This window comes from Rhamphochromis longiceps, linkage group LG9 (genome assembly GCF_057381845.1).
Source record: "Rhamphochromis longiceps isolate RC_006_pf linkage group LG9, R_longiceps_female_GT1.1, whole genome shotgun sequence".
Taxonomy (NCBI): domain Eukaryota; kingdom Metazoa; phylum Chordata; class Actinopteri; order Cichliformes; family Cichlidae; genus Rhamphochromis; species Rhamphochromis longiceps.
The window spans coordinates 20,952,755-20,969,661 of record NC_140565.1 but is presented as its reverse complement, the minus strand read 5'-3'; the positions used below and the strand labels follow the sequence as shown (position 1 = coordinate 20,969,661).

Here is a 16,907-nt window from a genome sequence, read left to right as displayed (position 1 = left end):
GGCCCATTTTACCTGGGTTATTACATGCCTTTCTTTTTCAATGAAAGTGTTTTGGTTCTGTTCAAATAAAATAAATTGCTTCTTAACAACACTTAAACTAATTCAGCTCTTTAGAAAACAATAATTTTCATAGTGGTAGTGGCAGCCTATCAGATCACCAATAAACTGAGAACTGTTAGCTTAGCAAAAAGACTGGTCTAAAAGAGCAGCTGAACAAATATATTGCCAAATCCTTATTTATAACTCTCTCTTTGAAATGAACAAGAACACTATGTTAAACATTCTGTGTATTAAAATAAATCTATTAGTCATTTCAGAGTTTCCTCTGTTTTCCACAGAGTCATCGTCACATGTATGTAATGCTACAAAATGCTAAGATGACCCCCTCAGAGAAGCCTACTAAACCATGTACTCCAGGGTCTGCCATGACTCATGCTGGACACAGTTCCCATTAAGCAGTGTGTCAGCTGTCTGGGAGTGGGTCGGTGTGGACTTCGAGGTGGGACAAGGGGAAGCATGGATATTACATTTCAAGTTCCAGAATAAAGCCCATTGCTCTACACCAAGCACCCAGTCTATAAATAAACCTCCAGTTGGAGTTCAGTTGAAGAGTCAGGACAGCTGAGGAAGTGGGCTGTCTCTGGTGTGTCTGAATACTCTTTTAAATCCTCTTTCCAGGCTAGAAACTAGAACAGCTTAGTTATAGAGGAGATACATTTTGTTTGATTTCTTTAGCCCCTGAAAGGCTCTTCATACTTCTTCTGCCAGGAACGATGGCTCTGCCTATAAACCCAGCGGATGAGCCCAGATTGTACCAGCAGACTCTACTCCAGGATGGCCTCTATGACCTGCTGGAGAATGATAAGCTGGTCGACTGTGTGCTGAAGATCAAAGACAAAGAGTTTCCCTGCCACCGGCTCGTTCTGTGTGCCTGCAGCTCATACTTCCGCTCCATCTTTCTTTCTGACCTGGACGAGAGCAAAAAGAGGGAAATTATCCTGGAGGATGTGGAGCCAGGTGTCATGGGGCTCATCGTGAAGTATCTGTACACCTCCAAGATCAATGTGACAGAGCAGAATGTCCAGGATATCTTTGCTGTCGCTAATATGTACCAGATCCCTTCAATTTTCACTGTATGTGTGTCTTTCTTACAAAAGCGCCTAAGCCTCAGCAACTGTCTGGCTATCTTCAGGCTCGGCTTGATGCTGGACTGTCCCAGATTGGCCATCTCTGCTCGAAACTATGCCTGCGAGCGCTTTCAGCTCATCTCCAGAGATGAAGAATTCCTCCAGCTGCTTCCCAGTGAGCTGGCAGCCATTTTATCAAATGACAATCTAAACGTAGAGACAGAAGAGGAGGTATTTGAAGCTTTGATGAACTGGGTGTCCCGGAACAAAGAGACCAGAGAGAAAGAGCTGCCGAATTTGTTGGACTGCATTCGTTTGCGTCTTGTCAATGAGGACTATCTGAGAGAAAAAGTGGAGAAACACAAACTTATCTCCTCTAACCCCGAGTTGCAGCAGAAACTCCAGCTGGTTAAGGATGCCCACGCTGGGAAAATGCCAGAAGTTAAAAAAAGAAAAAGCAAGGAGGAGGAGGATGGTGGAGCAGGGAATGATGGAGAGAGTGAAGATAAAGATGATGAAGAGGGCCTTCTCCCAAGCATCCTGAATGATAATCTTCGATTTGGGATGTTTGTCAGAGACTTGATCCTGATGGTTAATGATGCTGGCGCTGTGGCCTACGACCCAACGGGGAACGACTGCTTTCTGGCATCACTTTCCACACAGATTCCCAAAAACCACGCCAGCCTGGTGACCAAGGAGAACCAGATCTTTGTGGCCGGAGGATTATTCTTTGATGAACAGAACAAGGATGATCCACTGTGCTCATACTTCCTGCAGGTAGGAGAACGTCAAGACAAAGTTTGTAGAAAGAAAAGAGAAGATGAAAAACTTCCAATTACATGCGGTACACATACAAATATAGTTCAGTGCAAATATTTTTCTACACTGTAGTTCTGTACACTGTAAACATTTACAAATGTTTGACTCCTGTGACCACAGTACGACCCGGTCAGTGCCGACTGGCTCGGCATGCCTCCCCTGCCTTCTCCCCGTTTTCTGTTTGGAATGGGCGAGGCTGAGAACTCCATCTTTGTTTTGGGAGGAAAGGAGCTGAAGGAGCAGGAGCACATGCTGGATTCAGTCTTGGTATACGACAGACAGTGAGTACAGCCTTGAGTTCATGTATGAAATTTTAGGGAAAAAGCACTCAGTTTGTCATCCTTAATAATTAACTACATAATGTGTTTTGTCATTCACAGATCCTTTAAATGGGGCGAATCAGAGCCGATTCCATACCCAGTTTACGGCCATACAACATTATCTCATAATGACACTGTATACGTGATTGGAGGAAAGGGAGACAACAAGTGAGTACATGCTTCAAGCAAAATATTAATGTTCATATTAAAAGTGTGACCCTAAAAGGCTTCAGGATTTAAAGGAGGGTTTTCTTTATCTCAGAGGTCACTATTGTGAGTCTTTGTCCCTTTTGTAAAAAGGAGCTGTCTAAAGAAGATGTGTGCCTACGACGCCAAGCGTTTTGAATGGAAGGAGCTCGCGCCCATGAAGCACGCACGCTCCTTATGTGGAGCTACCGTTCATGAAAACAAAATATACGTGGCAGGAGGCGTCACTGACAACGGCCTGACAGACACTATGGAGGTGTATGATATCACTACCAACAAGTGAGTTTCCTATATTTATATTTCTTTTCTTTTACTTTATTTTTTAGTTTAGTTTGTTTCTAATTATCTGTTGTAAAGCACACAGTCAGTGTAAAGTTACAACACATCATAATAAATGTAATAAAACTGTGGCTAAATGGTTTATCTAACTGAACATTTTTCTGTGTGTGTGTTAACGCGGTGCAGGTGGTCCGACTTTGTGCCGTTTCCTCAGGAACGTAGCTCCCTGAATCTCGTGTCGTTGGCTGGTTCCCTCTACGCCGTTGGAGGTTTTGCCATGATGCCTTTAGAGGACAGCGAAGAGGTTCTTCCTAAAGAGATGAACGACATCTGGAGGTAGATCGTAACAGACTTTAAAAAAAAAAAAAGTTATTTCAACTGTTAAATTGTCTTTGCACAACTGTAATCTTAATTATATTTAGTATTTACTCAATTGTGTTAGTATTTAAAATGTTACTCAGTGAACCCAACATAAGATGCCACCGTCCTGCTTCAGTTCATAGTGGATATTTAATTACTTAAATTTAAACGCAAATGAGGGAGATAGGAGCCCTGGGAAAAACAATGACGACTGTCTCTTAACCTCCTCAGGTATAATGAGATGGAGAAGAAGTGGAATGGGATCCTGAAAGAAATCAAGTACGCCTCAGGGGCTTCAGTTTTGGGGGTGCGACTGAATACCTTGCGTCTCACCAAGATGTAAAACCCCCTCCAGTCCCCGTTTATGAACATGAACCTGTTTAGTTCACAGTTGTTGTACCAGAGTCCAAAGAACGGTTCAGGGCCACAGACATCAATGTTTAGCTCAATGTGTTCATTGTTCTCTTCCGTTTTATTTTACGCATTTGATTTTTTGTTGTAGCTTTTCTAATTATAACAAATTAATACTGTGGATTTGTTTTTTTGTTTCTTTTTGATCTATAATAATTTTATATATGTCTTTCTACAAGTTTAAATCTGATTCAGACTAAAACTACAGAGTCAGTAACCTAAAGACACCTGTTGCACTGTGTGGAATAAATCAAAAATATTAAAGTGTCTAAATCCGAGTGGAAAATATAAGCATTTCCCAACAGATGGCAGCAAAGTTGCCAAAAAAAAGCACTACTGTAATATAAAAAACAAAACACAAAGACACATCTGAATTTGCAATAATATATCTATACTGTTTAATATTGAAATGATTTCATTACGCTCTGTTGTGTTACAGACAGTAAACACTAGTCAATAATACAATAAAAGACAGAAAATACAGTCTAATGTTATTAGCACCTCTAGACACTACTGTCCTTGTACTGTTTTTAGTATTTTATCATAGCTGAACGTGACGACTACTGCCTACACATGGGCTTTGTACACCAGAGTTAACTAAGTTGTAGTGTTAACATTATAGAGAGTCAGCAAATAACAGTACACATTATGGTTTCTTTAACACCGCTGCAGTATGAGTAAGGGAAATGCAATGTGATGCGAATGTGAATAATACAGCTTTGAATAGACTATGGCATTGATGCTTATGGTTACCATCACATGTAGCTTCACTCAAAAACAGGGGAAAGCCACCATAAAACATATGTTAAAAAAAAAAACAACAACAACTAAACTTTCTCATGCAAAAATTACACTTGTTTCCCACTTTTAGTTCATATGGAGCCCTCAAACTGCCAAAAGGTAGCAAAAGATTCATTTTAACCTGAATTGAGGAATATCACACACACACACACACACACACACACACACACACACACACACACACACACACACACACACACACACACACACACATAAAACATTCAGTAAAACAAACACAAAGTTATTTAATTCAGTCAGGTATTCTGTGGTTTTCTCATTTTACTATTGCAGTTACTATTTGCCAAATCACGTGCTCGTTTTTCTTCATTCAGGCTTTTTGACCTACTGATGTTTCATTTTCCTCACCATGTGTTAAATTCTCCTAATGCATATATAATAAATATGGATGAGTATTTGTTAATGGCAGTGACTAATTTGAAATTCATGTAATACTTGTGGAGTAACTTAGAGCGCTTTGTGGCTAGCTTAGCTGAAAACAGTGCCCACAAGGATTGTTGGCTAGCTAGGCAGCTATCATGAAACTATGCCAGCCAGCATTACATGCAGTAGTGTTAATCAATCTATTCTTTTGCCAACAGGTATTCAAAAACAAAGTTTCTTAGTAATAGTCAATCTACAGTTTGCCATTTGACATCACAACAGACTGCAAAAGACTATTTTTGTGCTAGCATTTAGACTGTTATGTTAGCTTTTCATAGTTTAACGAAGTAAATTGAAGTTGTATAAAAAGCTTTAGATCTTGTCATTTTTTTCCACAATAGATGAATCCTTTGTCTATAAATGTAATCAAATTTGACACAATTTCTTGTTCACAATTAGTGGAAATGTGTGCGGCATTAGTGAAAACCAGGAGGTAATTAGCTTCATCTCAATCAAAAAATTTAAGAACCCAACCAAATATAGACTGTTGGGACAGAAGTACTGGGCAACCTACACATTACACCTTGTGTGTGGTCAATTACTTTTGTCCATATTCGAGTGGTTTCGAACAAGTGAAACCTCTTAAAATCTCATTTGTATTGCACTAACAATGCTACTTTTTGGTATCATTAGATTTGTCAGTTTTGGGGCTCCATGTGTTTACCCAAACACTAACAGATTTAACAGAAAAAAAATCAACTCTTTACTCAAGAACAAAAAGAAATACAATACTTTCTCTCCAATATCCATCATGAGTTTCAGTTTCTAAAATAAGACAGCAATATTTCCAACACTTTTCTTGAAGGTGAAGGCCACAGAATAAAATTCTTTTGGATACACACTTCATCATTAGCAGCTTTCAAAAGAAAAAAAAAGAGAGAGAGAGAGACCTAACTTAGTAATCCCATGAGCACTCTCCGAAGTGCCACTCTCACAGTTTGCTATGTGGCAACCTTGGGTGCACTGCAGAATGCACAGTCACCATGGTGTCTAGGCACCCACTTAATCACTGACAAACCTTCATTTAAGGACAAGGACAGGTCCACCTTTGCCTAATCTAATACAAGCCTTTGGCTGCTAGCCTTAGTAAATTAGAATTTGGCTAATCAAAATACATAGAGTCAACCTGCCTGGAATACAGGACTCCTGCACACTGTGCAACATTTCCCTTTTCATGTCTAACAATCGTAGCTTTACTGCCGTTTCACTGTAAAACACTTAAAAAAAATAATAAAACAGCCTGTTTAATTCATTTTTCACAATTTAGGTAATATCTGGGATAATAAATGTCCATATCTGATACATTTCCTCTTTACAACTCATTGAAGTCTTGTTCTGATGTCACAGATGGCCTTTATCTTTGCAGCTGGATTGAAGGAAGACTAGTTCACAAAAACAAACAAAGGAGGATTAACAAGTCAATTTAGAGTTTTATACCCAAATTCCTCTGGTTACTGTGTCCTCCACTTTATACTATATTTGATACAATGTGCAAGTGTTATAAAAGAAATATATTCTTAGCACAAATACACTATTTTGAGCTTTAAATATCATCAAATCATTTCAAATATGAGCAGTATGATGAATTTTGATTTCCTATCCTATGCATGCTTGGAAGCCTTTATTTACAGCCGGTTTCTTGGTCTGATTCCACACAGGTACACTTTTGATGTCCCTTTTCTCTTTAAATTTCACTTCAGAGGACTGAACATTGCCAAGGACACATTTAGTCAATAACTGCATTTTGATAATTTCCCATTTTAAGGCAAGGAAGTATTTTAAGGAAAGGAAGGATCAAGGAAACTGCTACTATATCTGTATCTCCACTAGATTGAAGGATAAAGTGCACTAAAAGTTTTTCTCGTAATTGAATTTGGCAACTCCGTCCTTCCCTTATGTTTTCTCATGCAATGAAAAAGAATAGTCACATATTAAGTCCCTTCAACAGAGGCAAAGTGGAAACACCTAAGAGTAATTTCTCTTGATAATGGAAGTGAGCAAACCAGTCAGAAACCGCCTGCACTGATTGCACCCTCAAGGAAGAGTCACGGATACTTGTTAAACAGTGGGACAGTATTAAAGAGACTGACCAGAATGCAGAAACACCAGCGGATTGACGCATAACACAGAGTCATCCTCGGTGTGCCACATGCCACACCACAAGCAAGTAAAGTTATTCAGGGAAACAAAACTAAGGTGCAACTTACTAACCACAAACTCAGACCAACACTGAACAAAAAACCCTTAAAAAAAACCTAAAAGGAATTTAATGCTGGAATTTACTTCAATTTATACATGTCTGCTACCCATTTTCACCTTGTATCTGGAAACACAAAACAAAAGTGCATAAATCAGTAGTATAAACTACTATACTTCCTCCTTTACTGTCAGCTACTGTCACTATCCATAACGCAAAAACATTCAAATCCCTCCATATGTAAGGCAAACACACAACCTGTAACCACGGTATCTCAATGTTGTCTCTTGGGCTAGTGCTTCTTAAAACAGGGAAGTGGGAAAAATCTCAATTTTGAGCTTTTACATGCTTCTTCGATGATAACGAGACACATACTATGAACATTAATGTACATCTAAGGGTTGGAGTGCAGTTTACCGAGTTGCCACAAGAGAGCAACAGCACTAAACAATCAGCCTACCAGATTAAATCTTAACTGGCATGTTTCATATATGTCTATATGTCTTATTATGTCTTTAGATTCTTCTGCACATTAATCGAGGAGTTTTATTCACTGTATGGTCACGAATGACAATAAAGTTTCATTTGACTTTGACAGTGTTGGCCATTACCTCCTCACAGTGCTCCAAATGTCTCATTTTTAGCTCACTTCCAATCCTGGAGTTCACTGTAATCACAGCCAGAATATTGTTCAGTTACATTAAGTTCAAGAACTCTACACTTTTAAATCATTTAAAGGGCAGTCTCAAACAGGACTCTGTACAAAAGCAGCAAACCAAAATACAAAACAGGTATCGGACACATGAAGAAAAACACAAAGTGTACCATTATTAAATTACGTCTGACGTGGCCCTAACGGTTTAACCGTGGAAATTGAAGAAATACATAGGGGGTGAGCTTAGACATAAGACTACATGAAGGTGCTTTTTTTTTTTTAAATATAAAACAGCTTATTACATTTACAAAAGCATGTCCACAAATTCCAACTTTCCGTAGTACCAGCCAGGACACATTTTGGGGCACATTCAACTGACTCTCCGAATGTAAACATGAGGAATAAATCACAAGGAAGAAGCACATCTTAACAATATTTACAGGTTAATGCCATACTACAGTTAGGCTATAAGTAGATAAAGTGAGCGGGAGCAGAATGATAGTGCGTATTCAGAGACCGATACGAATGCAAAATCGACTGAAGTGTCAAACAAGAGTTCTTATTTTAATTTTCAAATAGGAGTTACATGAAGTGATTGGCACCACTCTTAAATTGATTTGATATAAAACCGAGGATAGTGACACTCTCCCAGTCAGGAAAACCAAAAACTAGCCTGCTAACTTAACCTTTGGGGAAAACTGACAGTATTTTGACGCTTCCAGCACATCTAGGTGACGGCTTCCTAAAGGTTGACTAAATGATAAAAGACAAAGGTTCCGAAACTGCATTTTGGCATATGCTTTCTTTCTTGGGAATTGATGACTACTGGAAGAAAACCAGAATGATTCTGGTACCGAAAGCCTCGTCACTTGCCTACAGATTCTGCATTTTCTGTGCAAATACTTTAACGAGCCACTTCTTTAGTTACACCCTGCTAGTTGTTGTTGGACCCCATTTGCCTTCAGAACCGCCTTAGATCTTCATGGCACAGATTCAACGTTGACATGACAGCATCACACAGTTGCTGGAGATTTGTTCACTCTACATCCATGATATAAGTCTCTTGTTGCACCACACCCCAAACGTGTTCTATTGGACCTCTGTTAAGATATGGTGACTGTGGATTTGACTACAGTAAACTCAATGTCACGTTAAAGAAACCAGTCTGAGATCATTCGAACCAGCATGTTATTCTGCTGGAAGCAATGGACATGCTTAGGAGCAATACTCAGGTAGGGTGTGGTGTTTAAATAATGCTCAGTTCCTACTAAGGAGCCTAAAGTGTGCCAAGAAAATATCCACCATCCCATTACATCACCAGCACCAAAGGTAGAATGGATCCATGCTTTCATGTTCCTTATCCCTAATTCTTCCCTGCTATCCAAATGGCAAAGGTGAGCCCGTGTATCCAGTTTCCTGTTCTTAGCTGACAGGAGTGCCGCCCAGTGTGGTCTTCTGCTGCTAATATGTTAAAGATGCTCTTCTGCACAACTTGTTAGGAGCAAGTGCTTATTTGAGTGCTATCTGCTTGAATTGCTGCTCACTTGATATTTTCATGTTATAGTCTTTTTCAGACTGAAATACTATGACCAGTCCGTCTGAATCCAACAACCATACCATGTTCAAAGTCACTCAAATCAGCTTTGTGATGCTCAGTTTGAACTTGAGCATGTTGTCTTGACCATGTCTACATGCCATGTGACGGGCTGATTAGCTCTTTGCATGAATGACCAATTTACGGGTGTAGCTAATGAAGTGGTCGGTGAAATTCGACGCAAAAATCACAAGTAAAATATCTTAAATTTGTACAAAAAAAATTACAATTTCTGGTCACTATGGTGTGCAGGTTAAGAAATAGTCAAGATATTTGAGTGGTACCAATTTTCTTGTTCAGCTCTCAACAAGAACGCAAATAAAGATAATTGCAACCTATTCCTTTAAGCAGTTTATACTCGGATCATGATTTTTTTTTTCCAGATCTACTATGGTTATGACACACAATAGCCAAAAGTGTACACAGAGCCAAAGCCTTTTTTCAGGGGTATTACGCTGTGCTTCCCCAGTTTTAATTAGCTGCTACACGTTACTGTTTTAACAAAAATAAATCACTCTGTTATAATATAATTCAACACTAAGGGCTCCTTTTAGTGGCCACATCTGATGTGCCAAAAATGTATCTCTGCCAGTACTCTTTAAGAATTTTAATTGTTAGATTATAATTTAGTATTTATCACTTCACAACACGGATTACATCAGATTGCAATGAAATGTGGCCATTTGATTCGGCTACGTAAGCACGTTTTTGTGAACATTGCTCTCCCTACACTCATCTAACACACAGACAGTGTTTAGTTGGGAAAATAAGCAGTAAATAACAATAGCAGTAACACTCAATTTCATCCTACACGTATATTGTAGGTCAGAGTACATCAGGTTTTACTAACAAGTCACAGAAAAGTGCCATAACATCTCATAGCCAGATCTCGCAGGAGACGATGCACGCCTGCTTAATGTAAGCCAAAAAAAAGCAAAAAACAAAAAAAAGATTAGAGTCGACAAATTACTCCATCTCCTGACTCGGGAAAGCTCGCATGTTGATTAGCTAAACGTTGATCTGACGATTGTTATCTCAAGTCTCTGCCTCACATCTCAAACACGCACACACACCATCACGAACGCCACACGCTGCATTGCACGGCCGACTTCTCCTTAAGTCCTTAGAAAAAAATGAAAAGAAATGACGTAACGTGCCACGAATTACACACTATTCACAATAATAAAAACGAAGACGGTTAGGAGTACACTTTAAATATCACTGGAGTTAAATGTAAGGTGCAGGATCGATTATAAATGCTGAATTACATTACTTAACTATAGCAGGTGAGCTAACAGGATTTGGTTATTGGCAACGCCATATACATGTATACGCTCAAAGACAAATCAGCATTTGGTTATTGCTGGGTCTGACCAGAACCGCTCGCTACATCTTGGCCGAGAACAAAAAATAAATCATTTCTTCTCGTTACCACGTGGTTCTCCCTCTACTCATGATCCCAGTATGAGTGGAGATTTAGGAAGCGCTTCCTACCATTTCGTAAAAGATGCTACAATCAATACATTGTGCAAGGCTCAGGAGAGAGGCGAGTTGTCAGAAAAAAAATCCCAAATGAAAGCAGGACACATCTGTGAAATTTATGAGTCGAAAAGTAACGGTGAAACGTCCTACTGGACTCTGAGGTTATCTATTGTATTCAACAGAGTAAAAAATTATTATTTATTACTATGTGTGTGTGTTCTTTGTTCTTTTTTTTCTCCTTTTTTTTTCTTTTTTTGACGAGGCCTCCATGTAGCATTTTTTTCTGTTCTTCTCCTCTGTGTAAATGTCACTGAGGCGCATCACTCTCCCTCTGCAGGAGTCCTCTTAAAAGCTCAAAGAAAAACAATAAAACAAAAAGTAACAAAGTGCTTTCAATGCTACAGAGATTTGTTAGTTGTTGGAGTTCATCCTACCAGCAGAAAACAGTGGAGGCGGCGGGGGTAAATGCGGGGTAGGAGGCAGCCCCCCCATGGAGTGCAGCAGGGGGAGGGACAGCTGGGTGCTGTGGAGGGGGTGGGGGCTAGAGGCAGCAGCGGGTGTAGTCACGGACGTGGCAGGGAGTGCCGTGCCCAGCTGGGCCTGACCGGAAGAGTCCGCAGCGGGTGGCGCCAAGGGCCGGTCGAGGCCCAGGGGGTCACCATTGCCGTCGGGAACCATGGGGTTGGTGATGCGGAAGCACTTCTCCCTGTGGGCCTTGAGCATGTTTGAGAAGCGGAAACGCTGGCCGCACACCTCACACGGGTATGGCTTTTCTCCGGTGTGGGTGCGGCGGTGGCGCTTCATGTTGGGCCGGCTCGTGAAGCTCTTCCCACAGATTTCACAGATGTACGGCTTTTCTCCTGCAAAACGGGAGACACAAAAGACGCCTGCTCGATACGTTTTCAACATGCATCGTTAAGTTTAATGCCACAGAATCAGTGTTTTTATATTCGCCATACATCAAATGATTCTGACGTGGAGGGCGGCTGGTTGCAGTAACTCTGCAGTTCTCCTCTGACCTTTTCAGTATCTTTCAGAACAGAGTTTTGATTTGTGGCCTGTGACTTGACTGTTTTAATTCACTCTGAATGCTCTCCACCAGAATCTCTTCCAGCTGTGGCAGGCAGCTGTTTCCAGTAAAAGAACTCTAACAGTCCAATTGGTGTTACCTGCACGGCAACAAACGGATAAAAGATAAAAACAATCAAGCAGCTAAAGAGTCACGTGTTTCTTTCAGCAGTTTTGTTAAAGAGCAAAGCTGAGTTAAATCAAAAGAATACACGGAGGCCACAAAAACTCCAACATGAACGATAATAGTGCTTCACATCTGCTGGGTGTGCAAATAAGCTTTGCAAAGACACAAAGGTGTCAGTGTTTGCAGCTCTGCAATATTTTCTTTTTTAAATGCTCCTTTAAAATAAATGTTGCTCTGCCCTGAAGCAACATGAACACAACCAAAAGAAAGGGACTCACCAGTGTGTGTTTTCATGTGTTCATCGAAGTACTGTTTCATGTTGAAGTCCTTTCCGCACCACTGGCACATGAACTGCTTGTGTCCGATGTGGATGCTCATATGGGAGCGGAGCTGGTATTTGTACTGGAAGCGCTCGCTGCAGTTCTGAAAAGGCGCACAGGAAACAGTTTTACGCAAAGTCGTTTTACAGCTGGTTGTCAAAGATGGACTCGACAGGTTGTACTTCAGTCATTGTGGAGAAAAAGCAGAAGTCGTGTATGGTGTTTTCAACAAAGCACACTGGGACTGACTTGAGCAAGGCTGTAAAATGTACTACTAAATCAAAACTGCCCTTTTTTTTACCTTCCTGTGAACCTATTAGACATGGCGCTCAGTTTTCATTCATAAAAAAAGTGGATATTTTTTAAAAATAGGCTTTCTTGCAAAGGGTTAAACAAGTAGATTTTAATACCACTCTCATGCCTGTATGGTGAACCTTAGACATAATCAGCAGCCAGCTGGGACCTCTATCATCAAGGACTGATCTAATCGAGTAGCATTTTCTGCTCACACGGAGAAGTACTGTTTCTTACAGCCTGCGTTCAAGCGATCTTTTATTGCTCAATGTTCCATTTGCCAGAACTGAACTGGGAAAGAGGGCTTTTACTTATGCTGCCCCTTTCACATGGAACATGATGCAAAAAGACTGGAAGATAGCAGATCTTATTTCATTAAATGCTTTTAAGTCCAGATTGAGAGAGCCAGAGAAAAATGTTTTTAAAATGTAATTGTTATTTATAATATGTATGTAACTTTGTAATTTCAACGTGTTGTCGCCTCTTGGCCAGGACTCCCTTGCAAAAGAGGTTTTTAATCTCAATGGGACTTTTCCTGGTTAAATAAAGGTTAATAAAAAATAAATAATTTTCCCCATTTTCTGTCTTTATGCTCAGCCAACCTAAACTAATTTATGATGTCACTATAAGCACCCAGCGAAACGCTTCAGTATTGAATAACTACCTGCTGGTGGTCTTTTGTCACAGTCTTGTTTAAAAAAAAAAACTCCCAAATTGAACTTGAACAGACATTCTTTCACTGAAATAATTTCATCTATACTTCTCATTTCTTAAGAGAGGCTTTGACTAGATCTATGTGGGTTTTTTTTTTAAACGATCAGTGTTTTTTAATCGAGACCGGCACATCTGGACATCTGACTCTGGTTTACTTGATCTCAACCTGTGAATTTCTCAGATTTAAATGACACTCCCAGCGCCAATAATTTTAAATATCTTTAAATCTACCTCATCACTCAAGTAAAGTGGAGAGCTGCAGTGTATAAAAGGAGCTCAAACCTCACACTTGAAGGGTTTCTCTCCTGAGTGCTGTAGAGAGTGAACCTTCAGGGACATGCTGCGCTTGAATGATTTCCCACACGTTTCACAGGTGAATGGCATGTCCTTCGTATGGGCTACACAAAGGCACAAACACAGAGCATGCTTAGTTTGTGTGATTCAATACTGAGCCACTCATGACTGAAATTAAACTAAGCATTTAAGGAACAACACTGAGGTTATTTTTCACTAAATAAATGCTGAGGGCAAAGGGTCCATTTCATCTTTTTCTTCCATCTTAAGTCTGAATATGACTATCCAATCTCTCCCATACTAGAAAGTGGCTAATTAGGACCATATTATTAATAGTCCTTCGATAATAGGAACTCCTTAAATTGCAGTAGCATAGAGTGAGGTAAGCCCATCTGGGAAGTAAGATGCTTATCTCTCCAGAAAATGGAAAAGGAAAGCAACACCCAAAACAAATCCTGCCAAACAATCAGTAGGATGTGGAAAAAGGAAGCCTACAGAAACACACGGGAACAAAGTGATCAACCAGGATAGTTGATTTTACTGTCACTCACCGACCATGTGCTTCCTGACATGGGCCATCGTGTAAAACTTCTTCTCACAGATCTCGCAGGAGAACTTCTTCTCGGCGTAGCCATGGACGATCTTGTTGTGCTCGTGCAACGACCACAGCTTCTTGAAGGCTTTGCCACAGGTCACACACTTGAAGAAACAAGAGAGCGAGCATGGAATGATTACTGGGGATGAGATATTAAACAGATTGTGATCTGGAACAGTCTTTACAAATACAATCCAGGTGTGTGTGTGTTTATACAGACACTTGAGCATGCACTGTAGCAAAAAAGCAATTAGAGTCACTAGATTAAAGAAGCAAATGATCTTCAAAACCACAGCAGGAGTCCAGCTGCTCGGTGCCGAGGGGTAATAGTGGAGGTAGTGAGACATATCAGAACTGATTATTACTGACTGCCATTTGACTGAGTTACTGACTCCAACTGGTTTTAGTGATTGCAATTATGCATATATTAATTAGAAACAAAATAACAATTATGCATTAAAAAAACATTTTATTTTATTTTCTATAAAACAACTTCCTAAAATAAAACTGATGTCAGAACAGGTAGCACTGCTAGGACTTAAAGGAACAGTTCTGGTGTGTAGTGAGGGCTGTCTTACAAAAAAGACTGACAAAAATCAGGTATAATAACCACAAACAAAATTCCTGTTTAGTTTAACTGATTCAAACAACACATAGGTTTGGCTTCACACCTTTAGCTAAACCTTAATTTATCAAAAATAGTGTTTTTTAGGGTTTTGTTTTTTTACCCATGTAGTGTTTGCAAAACATATAACTTGACAACTGTAGCTAGCACTGCCAGGAAGTAACAAGTTTTAAGGTTAGTTATTGGTGTTACATCCTGCTTTATTTACGTGTTTAGTTTTCCAAGCTCCAATCTGATGGGCAAGCACCTTTGCTAGCTTGTTGGCTGAGCTTATATGGGTTCCTTCCTTCTTTATGTGTCCTTCCCTGCCTTTTTCTCAGTCCACTCTGCAGCACCTTTGAGGTCACTTGTACCACTTTTTCATTGTGGCGGGGCGTGGCCTGCGGTGCCGTGCAGAGGAGGCGGACGCACCTGCACGGCGTCCGCAATCACGCCCCGCCGAATTAAATATTGTACTGGGTCCTGTGGTTGGGTTGTTGTGATAGTGTTGAGCGGGCAGCGGGAGAGCTGCATCTCTGTGAGTATTGTGGACAGCAACCGTCAAAGCTTTAATAAAAAGCATCAAAATGCCACTGGGTCTGCCGTGTATGTTTGCATTGGTGCCGAAACCCAGGAGGCGGCATGGCGGGTACTGACCAGAGCCAGGGAAGGGAAGAGCTGGCCGAGATGGTGGCCGAAATAGCGGCCACCCAGCGGAAGCAGGCGGCGGAGGTGCGTCGCCAGCAGGAAGAGCTGCAGGACCAGTCCAAGCGCCACCAGGAAAGGATTGGGGAGCTGGCGGCGCTGCTCTGGGCCTGGGCGCCACCCCCACAGGTGTGTCCCGAGGACAGTGAAGCGGTGGAGGAGCCGCGTGAGGCACCTCAGCAGCCGGAGGTGGTGGACGAGTCACGCGGGGGTCCGAGCCTGCCGGAAGAGGAGGAACAGCCGGGTAAAGGGCTGCTCCTGCCGGGAGCGGTGGAGGAGCCGTTCCAATCGGAGGCGGAGGACGAGGCGGGCGAGGGTCTACACCTGCCGGAGGAAGAGGAGCCGCTCCACCCAGAGGTGGACGAGGGGCAAAAGGGGCTGTGCCTGCTGGAGGCGGAGGAGCTGCGCGAGGGGCTGCTCGAGCCGGAAGCAGCAGCAGGAGCAGCAGCAGCAGCAGCGGCGGAGGAGGAGCTGCGCGAGGGGCTGCTCGAGCCGGGAGAGACAGCGGCGATGGCGGCGCCCGAGGAGCCGCTCCAGCCGGGAGAGACAGCAGCGGAGGCGGCGCCCGAGGAGCTGCTCCAGCCGGTAGAGGCAGCGCCGGAGGCGCAGCGAGGGGAGCCGCTCCAGCCGGCAGCGGCAGAGGTGCAGCGTGAGCTGCTCCCACCGGGAGGGGCGGAGAAGCCGCGGGATAAGTCGGTGGTGCCCGTGCTAAGGGAGTCCGCGCCACCGAAGCCAGAGGTTAGCGGGGTGAGCAGAGCGGCCTCACCTCCACCAGAGGCTGGTGCCTGCCGGACATCTGCCCAGCCGCCTGCGAGCTGGGACGCACGACCGTACCGACCGCGCCGCGTCCACCTGCCACGCGGCCGACCTCCGGACCAGCTTCGCCGACGCTGCTGGGTTCGTGGGCGGCCACCTGAACTCACAACTCCCCGTCGCTTGGCAAGGGCCCGGGGGCGCCGACGGTCCGGGCTGATCCCCTCTCCCGCTCGCGGTGGGGGGAGTACGTTTGGCCGGATGGTTCCCCGGCCTCAGTCGGGCGATGGGGGTATGTGGCGGGGCGTGGCCTGCGGTGCCGTGCAGAGGAGGCGGACGCACCTGCACGGTGTCCGCAATCACGCCCCGCCGAATTAAATATTGTACTGGGTCCTGTGGTTGGGTTGTTGTGATAGTGTTGAGCGGGCAGCGGGAGAGCTGCATCTCTGTGAGTATTGTGGACAGCAACCGTCAAAGCTTTAATAAAAAGCATCAAAATGCCACTGGGTCTGCCGTGTATGTTTGCATTGGTGCCGAAACCCAGGAGGCGGCATGGCGGGTACTGACCAGAGCCAGGGAAGGGAAGAGCTGGCCGAGATGGTGGCCGAAATAGCGGCCACCCAGCGGAAGCAGGCGGCGGAGGTGCGTCGCCAGCAGGAAGAGCTGCAGGACCAGTCCGAGCGCCACCAGGAAAGGATTGGGGAGCTGGCGGCGCTGCTCTGGGCCTGGGCGCCACCCCC

General features: G+C 42.8%; 2 protein-coding genes across 2 annotated transcripts in view; one reads left to right on the top strand and one right to left on the bottom strand.

The window, feature by feature from the left end:
- The first annotated feature begins 613 nt into the window (after positions 1-613).
- On the top strand, positions 614-4,564 carry klhl40b (kelch-like family member 40b). Its single transcript, XM_085418789.1, has 6 exons — positions 614-1,904; positions 2,067-2,227; positions 2,327-2,434; positions 2,567-2,752; positions 2,939-3,088; positions 3,344-4,564. Exons 1-6 carry the CDS (start codon positions 774-776, stop codon positions 3,453-3,455), a joined length of 1,848 nt encoding a protein of 615 aa, XP_085274915.1. The 5' UTR covers positions 614-773; the 3' UTR covers positions 3,456-4,564.
- Positions 4,459-16,907, bottom strand: part of zbtb47b (zinc finger and BTB domain containing 47b) — a 33,700-nt gene continuing 21,251 nt past the window's right edge. The window contains exons 3-6 of the mRNA XM_085418788.1: positions 14,062-14,209; positions 13,499-13,614; positions 12,167-12,311; positions 4,459-11,553 (exon numbers count right to left, since the gene is read on the bottom strand). Coding sequence (XP_085274914.1) covers positions 11,105-11,553; positions 12,167-12,311; positions 13,499-13,614; positions 14,062-14,209 — 858 coding nt within the window. The 3' untranslated portion in view covers positions 4,459-11,104. The remainder of the gene's footprint in view (positions 11,554-12,166; positions 12,312-13,498; positions 13,615-14,061; positions 14,210-16,907) is intronic.